General features: G+C 34.8%; 1 protein-coding gene across 1 annotated transcript in view; it reads left to right on the top strand.

Annotated features, from left to right (window-relative positions):
• Positions 1 to 13,981, top strand: part of Pde8 (phosphodiesterase 8) — a 280,798-nt gene that overhangs the window by 133,063 nt on the left and 133,754 nt on the right. The window contains exon 4 of the mRNA XM_017633087.1: positions 12,416 to 13,404. Coding sequence (XP_017488576.1) covers positions 13,024 to 13,404 — 381 coding nt within the window. The 5' untranslated portion in view covers positions 12,416 to 13,023. The remainder of the gene's footprint in view (positions 1 to 12,415; positions 13,405 to 13,981) is intronic.

The raw sequence follows: 13,981 nt of genomic DNA on the forward strand, positions 1-13,981 counted from the left end.
TTCGGTCGATAACTGCTGGCTAAAACAAACAATGCAAATAGTGTATTTTCAAGAACATATGGATACCACTTTTTTCAAATGATTAGGGAATATTTTAAAACAGAAAAGTACTTAGAAATAAGAATTTTAAACAAGACTATATGTTTGATTATATAGGCAGAAAAATGCTACTAAAATATAGCATACAAGAATTTCAAGCGGGCGTATTTATTTATTTTTTTTTTTTCTGTACACTCTCATGTTCCTTGTATAAAGGTCTTGCCTGAGATTACAAAATTTTCTGGTTCATAATTTCTAGAATATTTTATACCACCTTCGACCTCACAAATGAAATTTGAATCTGGCGCTCTAAAAAAGGGTCTAAAAAACCCTCGTGGCAAAGATAATAATATATAAATAATTAAAATGTTCTACAAAATTATTCCCCTTGAAATTTTACAGTACGTACCCTAATTAGATATTTGGCACCGATATTTATTTTAGAGCTTTTGTTAACTTATTTGTATTATTTATTTTGGTATTCTAAAACCGAGATATATAAACTTTGCGCCTAACGAACTATTATTTCTATTGAATTATCTTGTCGTTTAGTCTTCTCTACTTAATAGTCTCCTTTATCACCTAACAATGAAATATACCCAGTAATTGTTGTGTTGGATTATTATAAAATAGGTAAAGAAATTGCAAACTTAATATGGCCATTAAGAAAAAAACTTTCCTGATAATGGGGAAAGATTTAGATTTAGTACAAGGGTTTCGGTCTTTCATTCTGATTTGGAATCATTCTGCCTCCAAAAATGCTGTTGCACTGTGTTGCATGTCGTTACCGTTCAAGGCATTTCACACTGTGGTAACATAAAGCTTGATTTAATTAATGTGACCCTCTCAAGTCTGCCACCATAACCTACCCTTCCCCCATCGTCTGTTACCAACATCACGAGCTGGTCCATTTCTGCCCATTCGTACGACATAGCACAGCTTCAACAATTGTTTCTCTTTAAGGCCTGTATGCAGCTCTCAAGAAAAGCAAAAACTCCATATAAAATGACGTACAAGAAATGGCTAAGAAATTTTCTTGAGTACGCAGTACGCAGTTCTTAAGAAATTTACTACGCTTTCTACTACGGTTTTCTAAAGTTTTTTGTGAAAAAAGAGCACAAGGCAACCCAGGTTTGCAACAGAAATATATGCCCGTTCCATTATTTCTTGAAGAAAGAGTGAGGCAACAGGCTGTGAAGTATCAAAAATGTCAAAATTCCTTTCAAATAATGGCAATTTTTTCTTGACCGTTTTCTTGAGAGCTGCATACAGGGCTTTACTCGCTAACATACTTAATATCAGCAATGCTTTCTTGCGTGAACCAATTTCAATTGCTTGCTATTTGCTCCATTTAAAGCCAGAAAAAAAATTGAACGGCTTCAATTTAGTTACAACAAAGCAAAAAAAAAAAATTATTTATTACACATTCTCGCAATTTTGTTGGTTTTCTTCTTGGTTATTTTATTCACAATTTATTTTTAGTTGTTGTTTATGCTAGGAGGACAAGATAACCATACCAAATACGATTAAATGCAACCATTTTTGTTTTGCCATTTGCTGCAGGAAAATCTGTTGCAACGCAAACGAACTTTTTACCTTCGAGCACATGGCTGTTTGTTACACTCAAATTGCTTTCAGCGGAATTTCATTATTTTGCAATTGAATTGTGGAAATAAAATTTGTGTGTAGAAATGAATGCAATGCGGTTTTGTTTAAAAATGTCAATATTGTAGGCATTTAATTTCATTACTCGCATGCATTTTATAGTTTTTTAAGGGAGAACTTATAATCATAGTCTCTAAAGATCTAAAGATGCCCAAAAAGCGTAAAATTGCAATCAGTGCATAAATATTTTTGTTGCTTCCCTAGATGCATTTCTGCTTGGTATCGTGGGATAGTAGAAATATGTATTGCCTTTAGTACTTAAATGAATATCAGGTCAAAATCACAAGGAAACATGCAACCAAACCATTTCTACAAATTTTCAAAATATGTAAATATCAAAAGAACTCTCACGAATTTTTCCACATAATCTTTTGGGTAGAAAATAAGAAGAAGAAAATCATGTGAATGTGATGTTTTGTTTTGTTTACAGTAACGTTTTCATTGTGGCGTCTCTCCATATTCTATACATTCTGTCAGCCAAAAGCATCCCTAAAATGAAGAAAATATTTTATATCTGCCACAATCATAACGCTAATTGAATTGCCTATTGGCAAACATCTAAATAAATGGAGAAGCCTTCACCTATTCTGAAGGTGACTGCACATGAAGAATGACAGGCCTGTGAAAAGATTGATTTTTGTTTATTTAATTTTCTATGTATTGATCACGCACATTTGCACATATTCGAATAGACGCTCGATTAAATAAACACATACATTTTCACTACATACATATGTAATAATTTCCGCACAAACGCATAGCAATAGCCGCCAATAAATTGCTTGCTTAATATTCGCCAGCATAGTTAGCCGTTAATATTGAGCTATTTAGTAGTATAACTTAACGTGAAAATACTGTTATTAACTAACTGGAAAATTAATGGCTTGCCAAATTGGTCATTAAAAGTTGAATAGAAGCAGTTTGTTTGTGATGCGAAACTCATTGAACTACGGCTATTAATTTATAGCATGCCAATATCTGCGATTATTTGCGACTAAAGCATAAATCAATTGAAATGTGGAACGTAAATTGCTTGGTGCCTGCCCTGCTATGCGCTTAAACGCCTGCAATTATGCAACAATTTAATATTTAATCAAGACGCTACACCACCACCTAATAATTTTCTTGTGAATTGATATGAGTAATTTTGTATCTAAATTACCTGCAAATCCTCACAAATACAATATGTACTTCACAAATCTACTTGAGTGCTAGTTGATTGTATTTGCCACACTTTAATTCGTATACTATTTATGTGTTTAATCTATTCACATTTTCTGTTCATAAATCTTATACACGAGTTGCTCATAGTAACATAAATTGTCCTTCACAACCACCAGTTGTCTTGGAGTGTACTTGCTGTACCACTAAAGCCTCTCATGCAACCTTATCTTTGACACTTAAAATGTAAGAGAGGTCCTTTGTATCCCTTTTGCAAACATATTAAGTTCATTTCAAAAACATATTGCCCAGTTGATGCTGCCTACTTGAGATTTATGCTGCTTAATGAAGCATAATTTTCCAGAAGTATAAGTATTTACATTAGGGTGGTAAATAAAAAAAAAGTTAAGTCCGAATTTTAATCCTAAGGGGTAAGGATGGTTCTATACCAAAAACAATGTACTCATATTTTTTTAAATTTGGATCAAAAGATATTTAGAGGTCGCTCAAAGCACTCAAGGTTTTCCATGTATTTTATATGGGCAAAAACAACTTTTCGTAGAAATGCTGTGGAATTCTTGAAAATCAATATTTTTCGATGGGCAAGCTCTACTTTTCTTCAGAAGACATCCAATGATAACACTCACTTGTTTATTTAACCATTTTTTAATACTGAAGATTTTCTGTTGGTCCCCTATTGCATTTTCTGGGCTTTTTGGCAGACCTATAAAATAACGTTACTGTAAAAAATTGGGTGTTATTACTGGCAATCTTCTGAAGAGGACCAGGGATTTCCGAACGAAAAATATTGATATTCAAGCATTCTATACCATTTCTATGAAAGGTTGTTTTTTCACCATATAAAATATGTACTATAATGAAAAGCGCTCTGAGCGACCTTTAAATTTTTTTAATTTCAAAACAAAAATAAGCGTATAATTTTTTTCGTTTTAGAACATTTCAAGGGGGTGCGAGCATTAAAATTCCGACTTTCTTTTGTGCGGACCACCCTAATGTAGATACATCTAATAAACGTCGGCACTCTAAGCTCGAAAAATGTCTTTATAAACAAAGCGTATGCGCATTGGTAAAGTATGTTCATAGTTATGTGGCATTAATAAAAGTTGCTCTACCATAGCCAAGTCAAAAAATAAAATATGTGTATATTATTCAACATCTCAACGGCTTTCAATCAATATATATATATGTATGTACATACATGACATTTATGTATTTTATTGTGTACAAACCTATCTATATGTACATAGTATGTACTACATACAAACACATATATATTTATATACAAATATAAACTTTTCTTAAATTTCAATGGTTGTCTGCAGTGTCTGCAATTGTTTAAATTTTAATTTAATTTTCTTCAGCTGTTATTCTCAAATGATATGAATTTCATTTCCGCTTTTGAGTGGGTCCTTTGTAGTGGTGAATATCACTCAGCTTAAGTGGCTTTTTGTCTTATGAAGTGGCATGAGTGCCTACATCATGTAGAAATGTGGAAACTTGCGTGGAATTTTGTGTAATTTTCCATGTCATGTCATTTGCATTTATATGTTTTAAATGTAATTTGAACATATCAAAATTCCCACTTTTTACACATAAGTAAATACCGATGAATTACACTTTTGTTGGAGCAAATTTTTGGTACTTAAAAAAGTGCTTTGATATTTCATCCCTATTAAATAAGTGGTTTATTTTGAAAGTGACATAACCGTTTCCACCTCATGTGATTAAATGGTTGGATACTTCTAAGTGTTTGCTCCTGTTAATTGTTCTACCTTCGTACAGTAATGACAAAACTTTGAACTTGATGAAGTTTATCGAAAAAATACGTGTTCAAAAACAAATATTTAATGATCTCTGGTTCAAATGCTCGCATAATAACATTTATCGAAGGAGAAATACAGTAGCAGTCGAAGATTAACCGCAACCCTTTTAACAATGATTTATTGGTTGCGCTTAGAGGGAAACTTTTACCGAAGCGAAGTCAAACTTATTCACAGTCCAGAAAGAATTTATATGAGAAATAAAAATAAATCTCCTTCGGTTATATAAGTACAAACAACTTAACTCGAACTTCATTCTTAATTTCGTTTTTCAGGCAGATTATGCAATTCACTACCCGGATCAAGATTACTGCCCATTCGGGTAACCGGGTAGTGGGTTATTTTTAACCTCCTAACTCGGAACCTGGATAAAAATAACCCGCTACCTAGATACCCGAATAAATATTACCCGAATATCGGTTTAAATATAACCCGCTACCCGGTTATGCATAAATATATTAACCAGGGACCGCAAATAACTGTTATTGGTGCAAATTGGCTTCAAATAAATCAACGTGAAGGAGTGCTCAAAAATTAGAGATCTATTCATTTGTGCAATAAACTAACCTAAATTTTATAATTTTAATTTTTTTCATCGAATTAAAAAAATAACAGCTTCTGTGTAAATTCTTCGCGCTTGTTCCTTTAGAAAAAAAAATTAAAATGAAAAAAATCTATCGATAAATAAGAAAGTAATGATTAGTAAATGAAAATGTGCAGGAAATTTTGTATGAAATATGTGCAGAAAAGAGTGCCACTCAGCCGCCACATACACTTGAGTAGGTAAAGTGTGTGCATCGAAAGCAAGAAGTGTCAGAAATTATTAATTAATTTTTCAGAAACTACCAGTGCTATGACAAAGTAATGTATATACGGTATACTATATATGCCGAATTTAATTAGCTTTCATTTGCCCAATCTCGTATTAGCTTTTAGCAATTGGTTTGTAAGATATACGTGATTAAGTGAAACCACTTTTTTTAAGCTGAATAACGATAAATTGCAAATATCGCGAATATTTATCCATAGAAAAAATTGATCTCGATTTTCGGAATCACCTGAACATTTTTGCTTTAAATCAGAGTCTTTAGCCAAAACCATAAGGTTTATACAAAATCTAGGAAAGTTCTTCAAATTCTCGTCAAACTTTGGAATTTTTTTGATTTGAATATTTAGGTACAACACTTTTGTGTATGCGAACATATGTACATACAATATACAAAAATTACCCTATAGTTTGGATGGAAACTAATACAGGCCTGTAATGATATCTCCCTTAAAAACCCAATAAGCAATTTAGGTAGGTATTAGGTAATAAGCTGCGAAAAATATCTATCACGTAAATTTTGCTGAAAAAAAAGTTTTTAATTTTCCTGAACGTTACCGCGTTTTTCTGGTTTTTACATCGAATTTCTAGAAGTCTCTCTCATTAGTTTCTTTGGAGGTATTTTTAACTTTTCATAAAAATGATATACATACATACCTAGAAATTAAAAAAAAAATAATAGAATTTTTGGAATGGGGAAAAGGTTAAGTTTCACAGTTGATATTAAACAATTTCCATAGAGAAATTCAAGAAGAAATTTCAATGGATACACATACATACAAATGAATATTAGGCTGATCAAAAGAAAGTTTAAAATGTGAAGCTCTTACCCCCTAGGTTTTTTCTAAATGAAAAAAAATAAAATACCAGTATTTTTCTTAACTTTAAAAAAATTGATATTTAGAACTACCCCAAAGTATTCCATGCATTTTATATGGGGAAAACACAAGCACTTTTCGTATAAATAGTGTAAAATTCTCAGAAATCAATATTTTCGATCGCGAAACTCTGTTTCTCTTCAGGAGACTTCCAATAATAAAAACGAATTTTATATGTTACCATTTTACTAGCGATTTTTTATGGGACGCCTCATTGCATTTTTTGGGTTTTTGGGGGACCTATAAAAAATAGTAAGTATTAAAAAATGATAAAATAAACAAATGGGTATTGTTGTTATTGGAAGTCTCCTGGAAACAGAAGAATTTAATATTTTAAAATTTTCAACGCAGAATGTGTTTTTGGACCACCCTAATGTACATACAAGTCTAAATGCTTTACCTTTTTTAATTTTCCTAAGTGTTCGGATTACTCATAGAGTAATTGAAATCTTAGAAGCCTTTTTTAGTGTCATTTTTTTACCATAAGAAAATATTTCTATCACACTTCTCATCCCTTAATGTGTTAATAGAAAGATTACTAGTTTTCGGATATATGACAACACAATTGATTAAAAACTTTGCATTCGTATTAATTTAATACTGGTGTACAGCATTTAGATGGGGGCATTAGCTGGCTGCTTATTAACACTCCGAGTAATTTAATAATTACCTAATAATTAAAGGTAACGTATACGCCCTGTCTGCAAGTGCATTCATAATTATACTATGTATGCATATGTATGTATGTATATAGTATTCGCATATATGTACATACATTTGTACATACGTAGGTCTGCTGTGTATTTTGCTAAACATGTTTGTGCATATAATGGAAAAGGTAATTGAAATTTAACTTGTTTAATGTGTGTACGTTCAATTTGTAAAATTTAATTTGAGAATATTTAATAATACCTATTCTGCTATTAATTGGATTTTAAAAGTATGTAAGTATATAGTTTCAGGGCACATAAATAATAACGGTCATAAAATTAGTAAACCTTTGTACAAATGAACTCAAAGTAAGTAGAGTTTATGCAAATATTCGAATCAATGTACTTAATGGGTGTCTTTTTTTCAATAAAACTTCTAAAGTAAAATACTAAACAAAAAATATAAACTAAAAGTAATTGCTATACAAATGGGGTTACCATCTCTATAAACACTTGAAATTTAAGAAATAATATAATAGTGGATATAAAATATCATTAAGTAAACAACAATCAGAAAATACTTGGGAGTTGGATTGCCATTGTTAAAAAAAAAAACTTCACCTAATACCACAGACAAGTATTTCTGGGAGCTACAATAGAGATTGATAGTAAACGGATAGTTTCAAAACAGGCGAATGAGTAGGAGCTGCGGTTTAGTGTTTTTAATAGTAAATTCACATTTTCATATTTTGGCTGGCGGCAGCCGTTAAGGCTCTTCTCTAGACCGGCTGGAAGGGTGAGGAGAAAGATAGAAATAGGGTGGGAAGGTACAGGAAGATGACACTTAAGGCTTCTTATATGAAAAAAGCTACGTGCTCACCACAAATCTCCTTAATCGACTGATATCTACTCCTGAAAACTCATCGGAAGTGTGGAAGAAATGCGAACCGAGATGCTTGAGCCTTAGGTTCGCAAAGGCAGGGCACCTGAGCAGCAGATGCTGAGATGATTCCACTTCATTCTCCTAAAAGCAACTGGTGCAGTAAGGGTAATCGATGATATTCAGCCGTAATACATGCATATCTCTCACGAAATGACCAGGTAAATCTCTCTCCAATAGCGAGAGGTGTAACTTGATTAGTCTCAAGAGATACCTGGACCATCTCCGGTCAACACGTGGCCTCAAGGATTTAGCATATCTGTCCAGAAGTAGACCACATGAGGTCAGGGAAGCACCCAGACTTCCTCTAACCGGGAGGCTCGTTGGCCAGGCAATTAGCCGCGATTTCGCCGTGACCCCGGGAACCCGGAACTCGAATGAGCTTAAGAGCATAGTTATCCGATGCGGTCGATAAGGAAGTCAAATAGTCCCTCACTGTTTTCGAACAAACCAACAAGGAGACAAGACCCTTGATAGCGAAATAAATATTCACCTCTTTAAGAGGTGTTACACTTACGGCTTGGAAAACGCTACAGTGATCCAATAGCCTGAATTTTAGGTTAATGAAGAAGTCTTCGCAGAAGACATAACATTTTGCTTCGATCTCTCCGTAAATATGTTTACAGGACGCCGATTTCAGAAGCTAGATCCCTCCCAGTCCTCTCTCGCTGGAAAATGGGTGGTAAAAGATACCTTCGGACCCAAAAGCGGCACATAGTTGTCTGTTCGAGTCGGTAGGAACTCGAAGCTTCTTAAAATATTGGCATGCCCTTAGCTCGAGGCGACTAAAAGCCCATCCCACTTATTCTTACTGCAGCGCGAGCAGCGCTAGCTCTGTCTGCTAAATCTATGGGCAAAATTTTAACAGAGTTAGAGTCGTTAATGATGAAGTCCTTTTCTAGTGCGTTCCACCAGACGAGTACCACATTAATAAAATTGGCTTAATAATAGTTTCATAAAGACACTAAACTACTTTCGGCGCTTGCCAATGGCCTCCTACCACAATATAAGACTACTTTAGCCTACTAGACTCTTTCCTCTACAGTGGGTTTCCAAGAAAAATGGCTGTCAAGGAACATGCTTAGCTACCTCGCCCTTTGAGAGAGCCCTATAGTAGATGACCCTCCATTGGGGGAAGACGGCAATTCGGTACTTTATAAAAATTGCCTGTCCAGGGGCGACCGCTATTAGAAAAAAACTTGTTTGGATGTTGGGTTGAACCGGGCAGAGGTCCTGAGGAATGATAGTTCGCGATTCTAACACTACTAACCACTAAATCAGAGCGGTCCCTCGACTTATTATAACTCCTAGTAAAAATAACAAGCTCCGTTTTGCTGGGGCTCATACCCATCCCGCAGCTACAAACCAAGTTTTCAACTACATTCGGGTAACCCTACATAAGTTCAAATAGCGTTTCCACAAACTTTCGCTATGTTATCAGCGCTACATCGTCGGCATAGGCAATTCTCCCCAGAGCCACTAACAGGTCGTTAACGACAACAACCCAAAGCAACGGCGAAAGAACTCCACCATGCGGGGTACTTCTACTCACACATCCCCGGATTGAAGAGCTGCCCATTCAGCTGTAACGGTTCTGTTGCAAGCCATGCGGTGAATAAACCTCACAAGGTCGACACCGACCTCTAAAGACTTTCGTCGTCAAGGTTTTTGCTCAGCTCCATCTGATGAAATTCCAAATACAATCTATGCGGTAATAATAAGCGGTCTGTCTAATAAATGTATTGCAGACATAGCAAACGGCAGTGCTTGAAACATTCATAAATTAGCTCTACTACCATTTTGGAACCATCTATATACATACATACATACATATCGCACACCGTCTTCAAAAGGGGCACAACTCAACACGTTTGTCAGAAAATACGAAAAACTATTTTGTTTAGCACGTGATAAGGAAGACCTTACCTTAGGTTTTTTTAACCAATTATAATAAAAATTTTGCTCCAGCTTTTGCTGAAAGGTAAATAAAAGCTCTGTGAGTAACTCAGTGAGAGGGGAGACAGGTATGTTTGCATGTATGTATTTATTTAAAAAAAAAAATATTTATTGGTTCAAAAATGGTGGGTAGGCACTGTGGCCAATGGCAAAGTTCGTTTGCCACCTCTGCATGGTTGTAAGTCATGCAGAGTCCGCAAAATGCTCCGGAAGCAGTGTCCGGAGGATGCATCAGACTAGGCCGAGCATACTTTGAAGTGCCATCTAATTAGAACTTAAGAAAGTTCAATTACATGGCAGTTGAGAAGTGCATGTGCAAAAATTTCCTAAATTGCATAAAGGAAATTTTTGCACATGCAGCAGTACATAGCATGTATTTAGGCGCCTGGTGTTAGCAGACGCGCCTAAACACTCTGTGTACATTTTTAATGCAGAATTTCAAAAATTCCACATTTTGAGTTGTGCCTCTTTTGAAGACGGTGTGCGATATTATCGGGATGCTGCTCTACTATAAGTGTTTGTGGTTTATTTTTTTTTGCGAGTTGTCACTGCCTTTCTCGCAAGAAAAAAATAAACGTTAAAGAATTCTTCTTGCGTATATTTCAATCAATGCAGTTCCAGACACAAGTAATATTAATGAAGTATTTGAACAATTTTTGCAATCAACGTTTGTTAAGGCGAAAAAGTACCAATATTACTCAGTTTTCGATTGTCTTTTTTTAATAGCTTTGGGAAGTTTTCAAAAAGAATGTTCATATTTGGGGCAATAGACGTTGTCATCAAATACAACATATCTGAAATTCCAAGAGTGTGCCACCAAATTAAAAAAAAAAATAGCAGCTTGCAGAATATCTGCAGCATTTTTTTTTTTGTAATTTTTGAAATTTTACGATTCTTTTTTATTATATTAATTTAAGATACTTCAAATTGTTAAAACTAAACCATGATAATGTTCTTCTCGCCAAAACGAACGGAATGAAAAAAAAAATATAGGGTACAGCGGAATATTGATGGAGATTGCAAAGTTGACGAACTGCCAAGGAAAGGTAAAGCCACCCAAAACCTTCCGGGAAAGGACACGGTTGATATAGCAATAGTCACTTTCAAGCAGTTTGTTAAAGATCACACAATTCCAGTAACCAAGGAACGCCGAAGAGTTTTTCGCCTTGCGAAGCATTCAGGACTACCTGGTATTTTTATAAAAAGGAAACGCTTACGGGCCACTTCCTAATGTGGAATCAGAATCTGTATTGATCTATGTGACATGTGGGGCCGAATCGTAAAAGCTTCCAAGTTAAAAAATATATTACCAAATTACCAAATTTGAGAAATAAAGAAAAAAAAAATACCAATTTATGTAAAAAATTATCAAAGCGGCAACGCTGTATATGAGCACGAGTTGTTATTTTTACTTCAAAAAAGGAGGAGGTTATCAATTCGTCGGAATATTTTTCGTATGTATGTTATCGCATAACTTTGGACCACGTCAACCGATTTCCATAACTCGGAAAGGTGGTATCATACGAATCTGGTTTAGATCCGATCATTGAATTATGAAAAAATTAACTGCACTCCAAAATTTTTATATGAGAGTTGAAGTCGGTTTTGCTTTTTGCTTAAAAATTACTTGTTGCTATTATATCTTTTTTAATTCTTTTACAATTTCGCGATGAAATCTGGCTCTTTACACAAAACGAAAGATAATGCATTGTCTAAGATAAGTGTGCCACCATTTTCAACGAAAGACCGGTTTTTGTCGAAAAATTTAACAACTCGTGAAATTTGCTCATGTACGAGGAGGACTTTTTCGAATATTTTCGAATATCTATAAGCTAAATTTTAGAAGATAGCAATGCTCTTTAACGTAATGATCAATTGTTTGTCTTAACAATGTTATTATGTTTAAAAATCTGAGACAGAGACAGTGGTACATATATGCACTGAGCTAAGTTCGCCCCATTAGTATTTTGTCTTCCTAAGAAATTAAATTTAGTTTAACTTTATTGCACCGCTCATGTTTGTTAGTTTATTAATTTTTTTATTAAAACATATTCCCTTTAACATACTAAACGCAAGACTTTGGGTAAAATATGTGTTTCCTGCACGCACACAAATTTCCTTACGCATCTGAATATTTATTTTTTTAAGTAATCCTCCCATTATACGTTCATATTAGCCTGGCTTAGCCATAAGCATTGATTTGAATATTTATTTTTCTTCACAACAATAGTAAATTTACATAGTATGTATTCCCATAGGCTCGATTAAACTTATAGCCTCTTGGCCGTTATCCTCCTCTATACACACACACACACACACACTCCCATTGTCACTGCCTCTGCGGTGTAGAACAAACCGTCGGTCAGCCACAGACAGCAAACAATAAACCGCAATCATTTTACATTTCCGCTATGACAATTTCGAATAATAATGGGATTTTTTCTCCCTTTTTATTGCAGTTCACCAACGGCAACAGTCAACAGACCAGGTCCAAGTCAAAAGCGCAAGGAGTATGATGTGGAAAAATCACATGGGCGTACAAAATTGAACAAATCGACTGAGAGGAAAAATTAAATTGAAATAGCAAACAAGCATTGGTAAAGGAAAATATAAGAAAAACGGAGTGGGGAGAGTAGTTGAAAAAAAACAGTAAAAAAAAGATACTGATAACAAAAAGTATTTAAATTAAGCAGCGATATGTGAATTTTGCTGTATATGAATTTCTAAATAAAGTTCATGCATCTCAACCGTTCACTGGCGTAGAAAACAAAAAGAATGCCGTAACTTATTTGACTGATTAATTTATAAGAAAAGCGTGAAGATTCGACGCTATTTAAAGACGTCGCACGCAGACATATCAAAAACTCGCAAAAAAAAAAAATGCACACAAATGCATTTAGCTAATCAATATAGCAGAGCAAATGTCACAACTCACAAACGCATACAAAAATTCACGCTGCACATTTCAAAAGTACAACTGAAGTAGCCGCACAAAGAAGAACAGTTTATTGGCATCCGCTGTATTTGGCTTTGTGACTTTCGCCAGCCCTTAGGTCACATAACGAAAATGGGCTGCTCACCAAGCACATTGATGTCCTCCACTAGTCACGAGGATGAAGATGAGGAGGCGCATGAAGCCGTAGACACCCATTTGAGCAGTGCTGGCACTGCTCTTGCTGCAACTAGTGGTGGTGGTGGTGGTGGTGGCGTTGGTGGCGCTGGTGGTGGTGGTGACGAGAAGGGTAGTAGCCTGTTCTTTTGCATAAAACTGCGTCGTTCGCGTCCACTACGTCGGTGCAGTCAGCAAAATGGCGGCGGTGATGGTAGTGCGGGCAGTGCCGGCACTGGTAGTGGCATCAATGGTGACGATCTGCTTGGACATGGTACTATGTGTAATCAGGCATTACTCAACCCGTCGCAAACCAAAAACGAGGCGGACTATGATAAGGTGGGTGAAATTTTTCATAGCGTTTAAGAAGAATTTCTTATAACTTTTTACATGTGCATATGTAACTGAGAAATTTTCGAGGCAAAACTAAAACCTTTGGAGTTAGATTTCCAAAAGATGAATACTGCTTTTTTCTTCTAGTAATTCTAATAGAAGTAATCATGAAACTTTTTTTTCTTCATCCGTTTCTGTTGTAGACAGTAAAACCTAAAGAATCTCCAAAGTTATAAATTATCTAAATTTGCTCACCACTGTCCTCTCTGAAAAAGTTATATAAAATTATATAGAAGGTATTACGAGTATTTAATAAGTTAATTTGATTCACTGAAGGATTTAAATAATTTTGCTGTAATATTTATATTAAGTAATAAGCTAATTGAATTTTGTCCACCTTCGCTTAGAAGTTCTACTGGACCGATTTTTAATGGTTTTGGGAATAGTTAAGAATTACGGCCGCAATCGGCGTATCTAAAATTTCGTATTTGTGTACAAGTGGTTGTTGCTGCAATCCGTTCAATTTGAGTTGTGTTTCGTATCCTCACTGTTCATTGTTTCGGCATTTTGTTTTGCTTCCTAA

The sequence above is a fragment of the Rhagoletis zephyria genome, unplaced genomic scaffold (assembly GCF_001687245.7).
Source record: "Rhagoletis zephyria isolate East Lansing unplaced genomic scaffold, Rhagoletis_zephyria_1.1 Rzeph_scaffold_00103, whole genome shotgun sequence".
NCBI lineage: Eukaryota > Metazoa > Arthropoda > Insecta > Diptera > Tephritidae > Rhagoletis > Rhagoletis zephyria.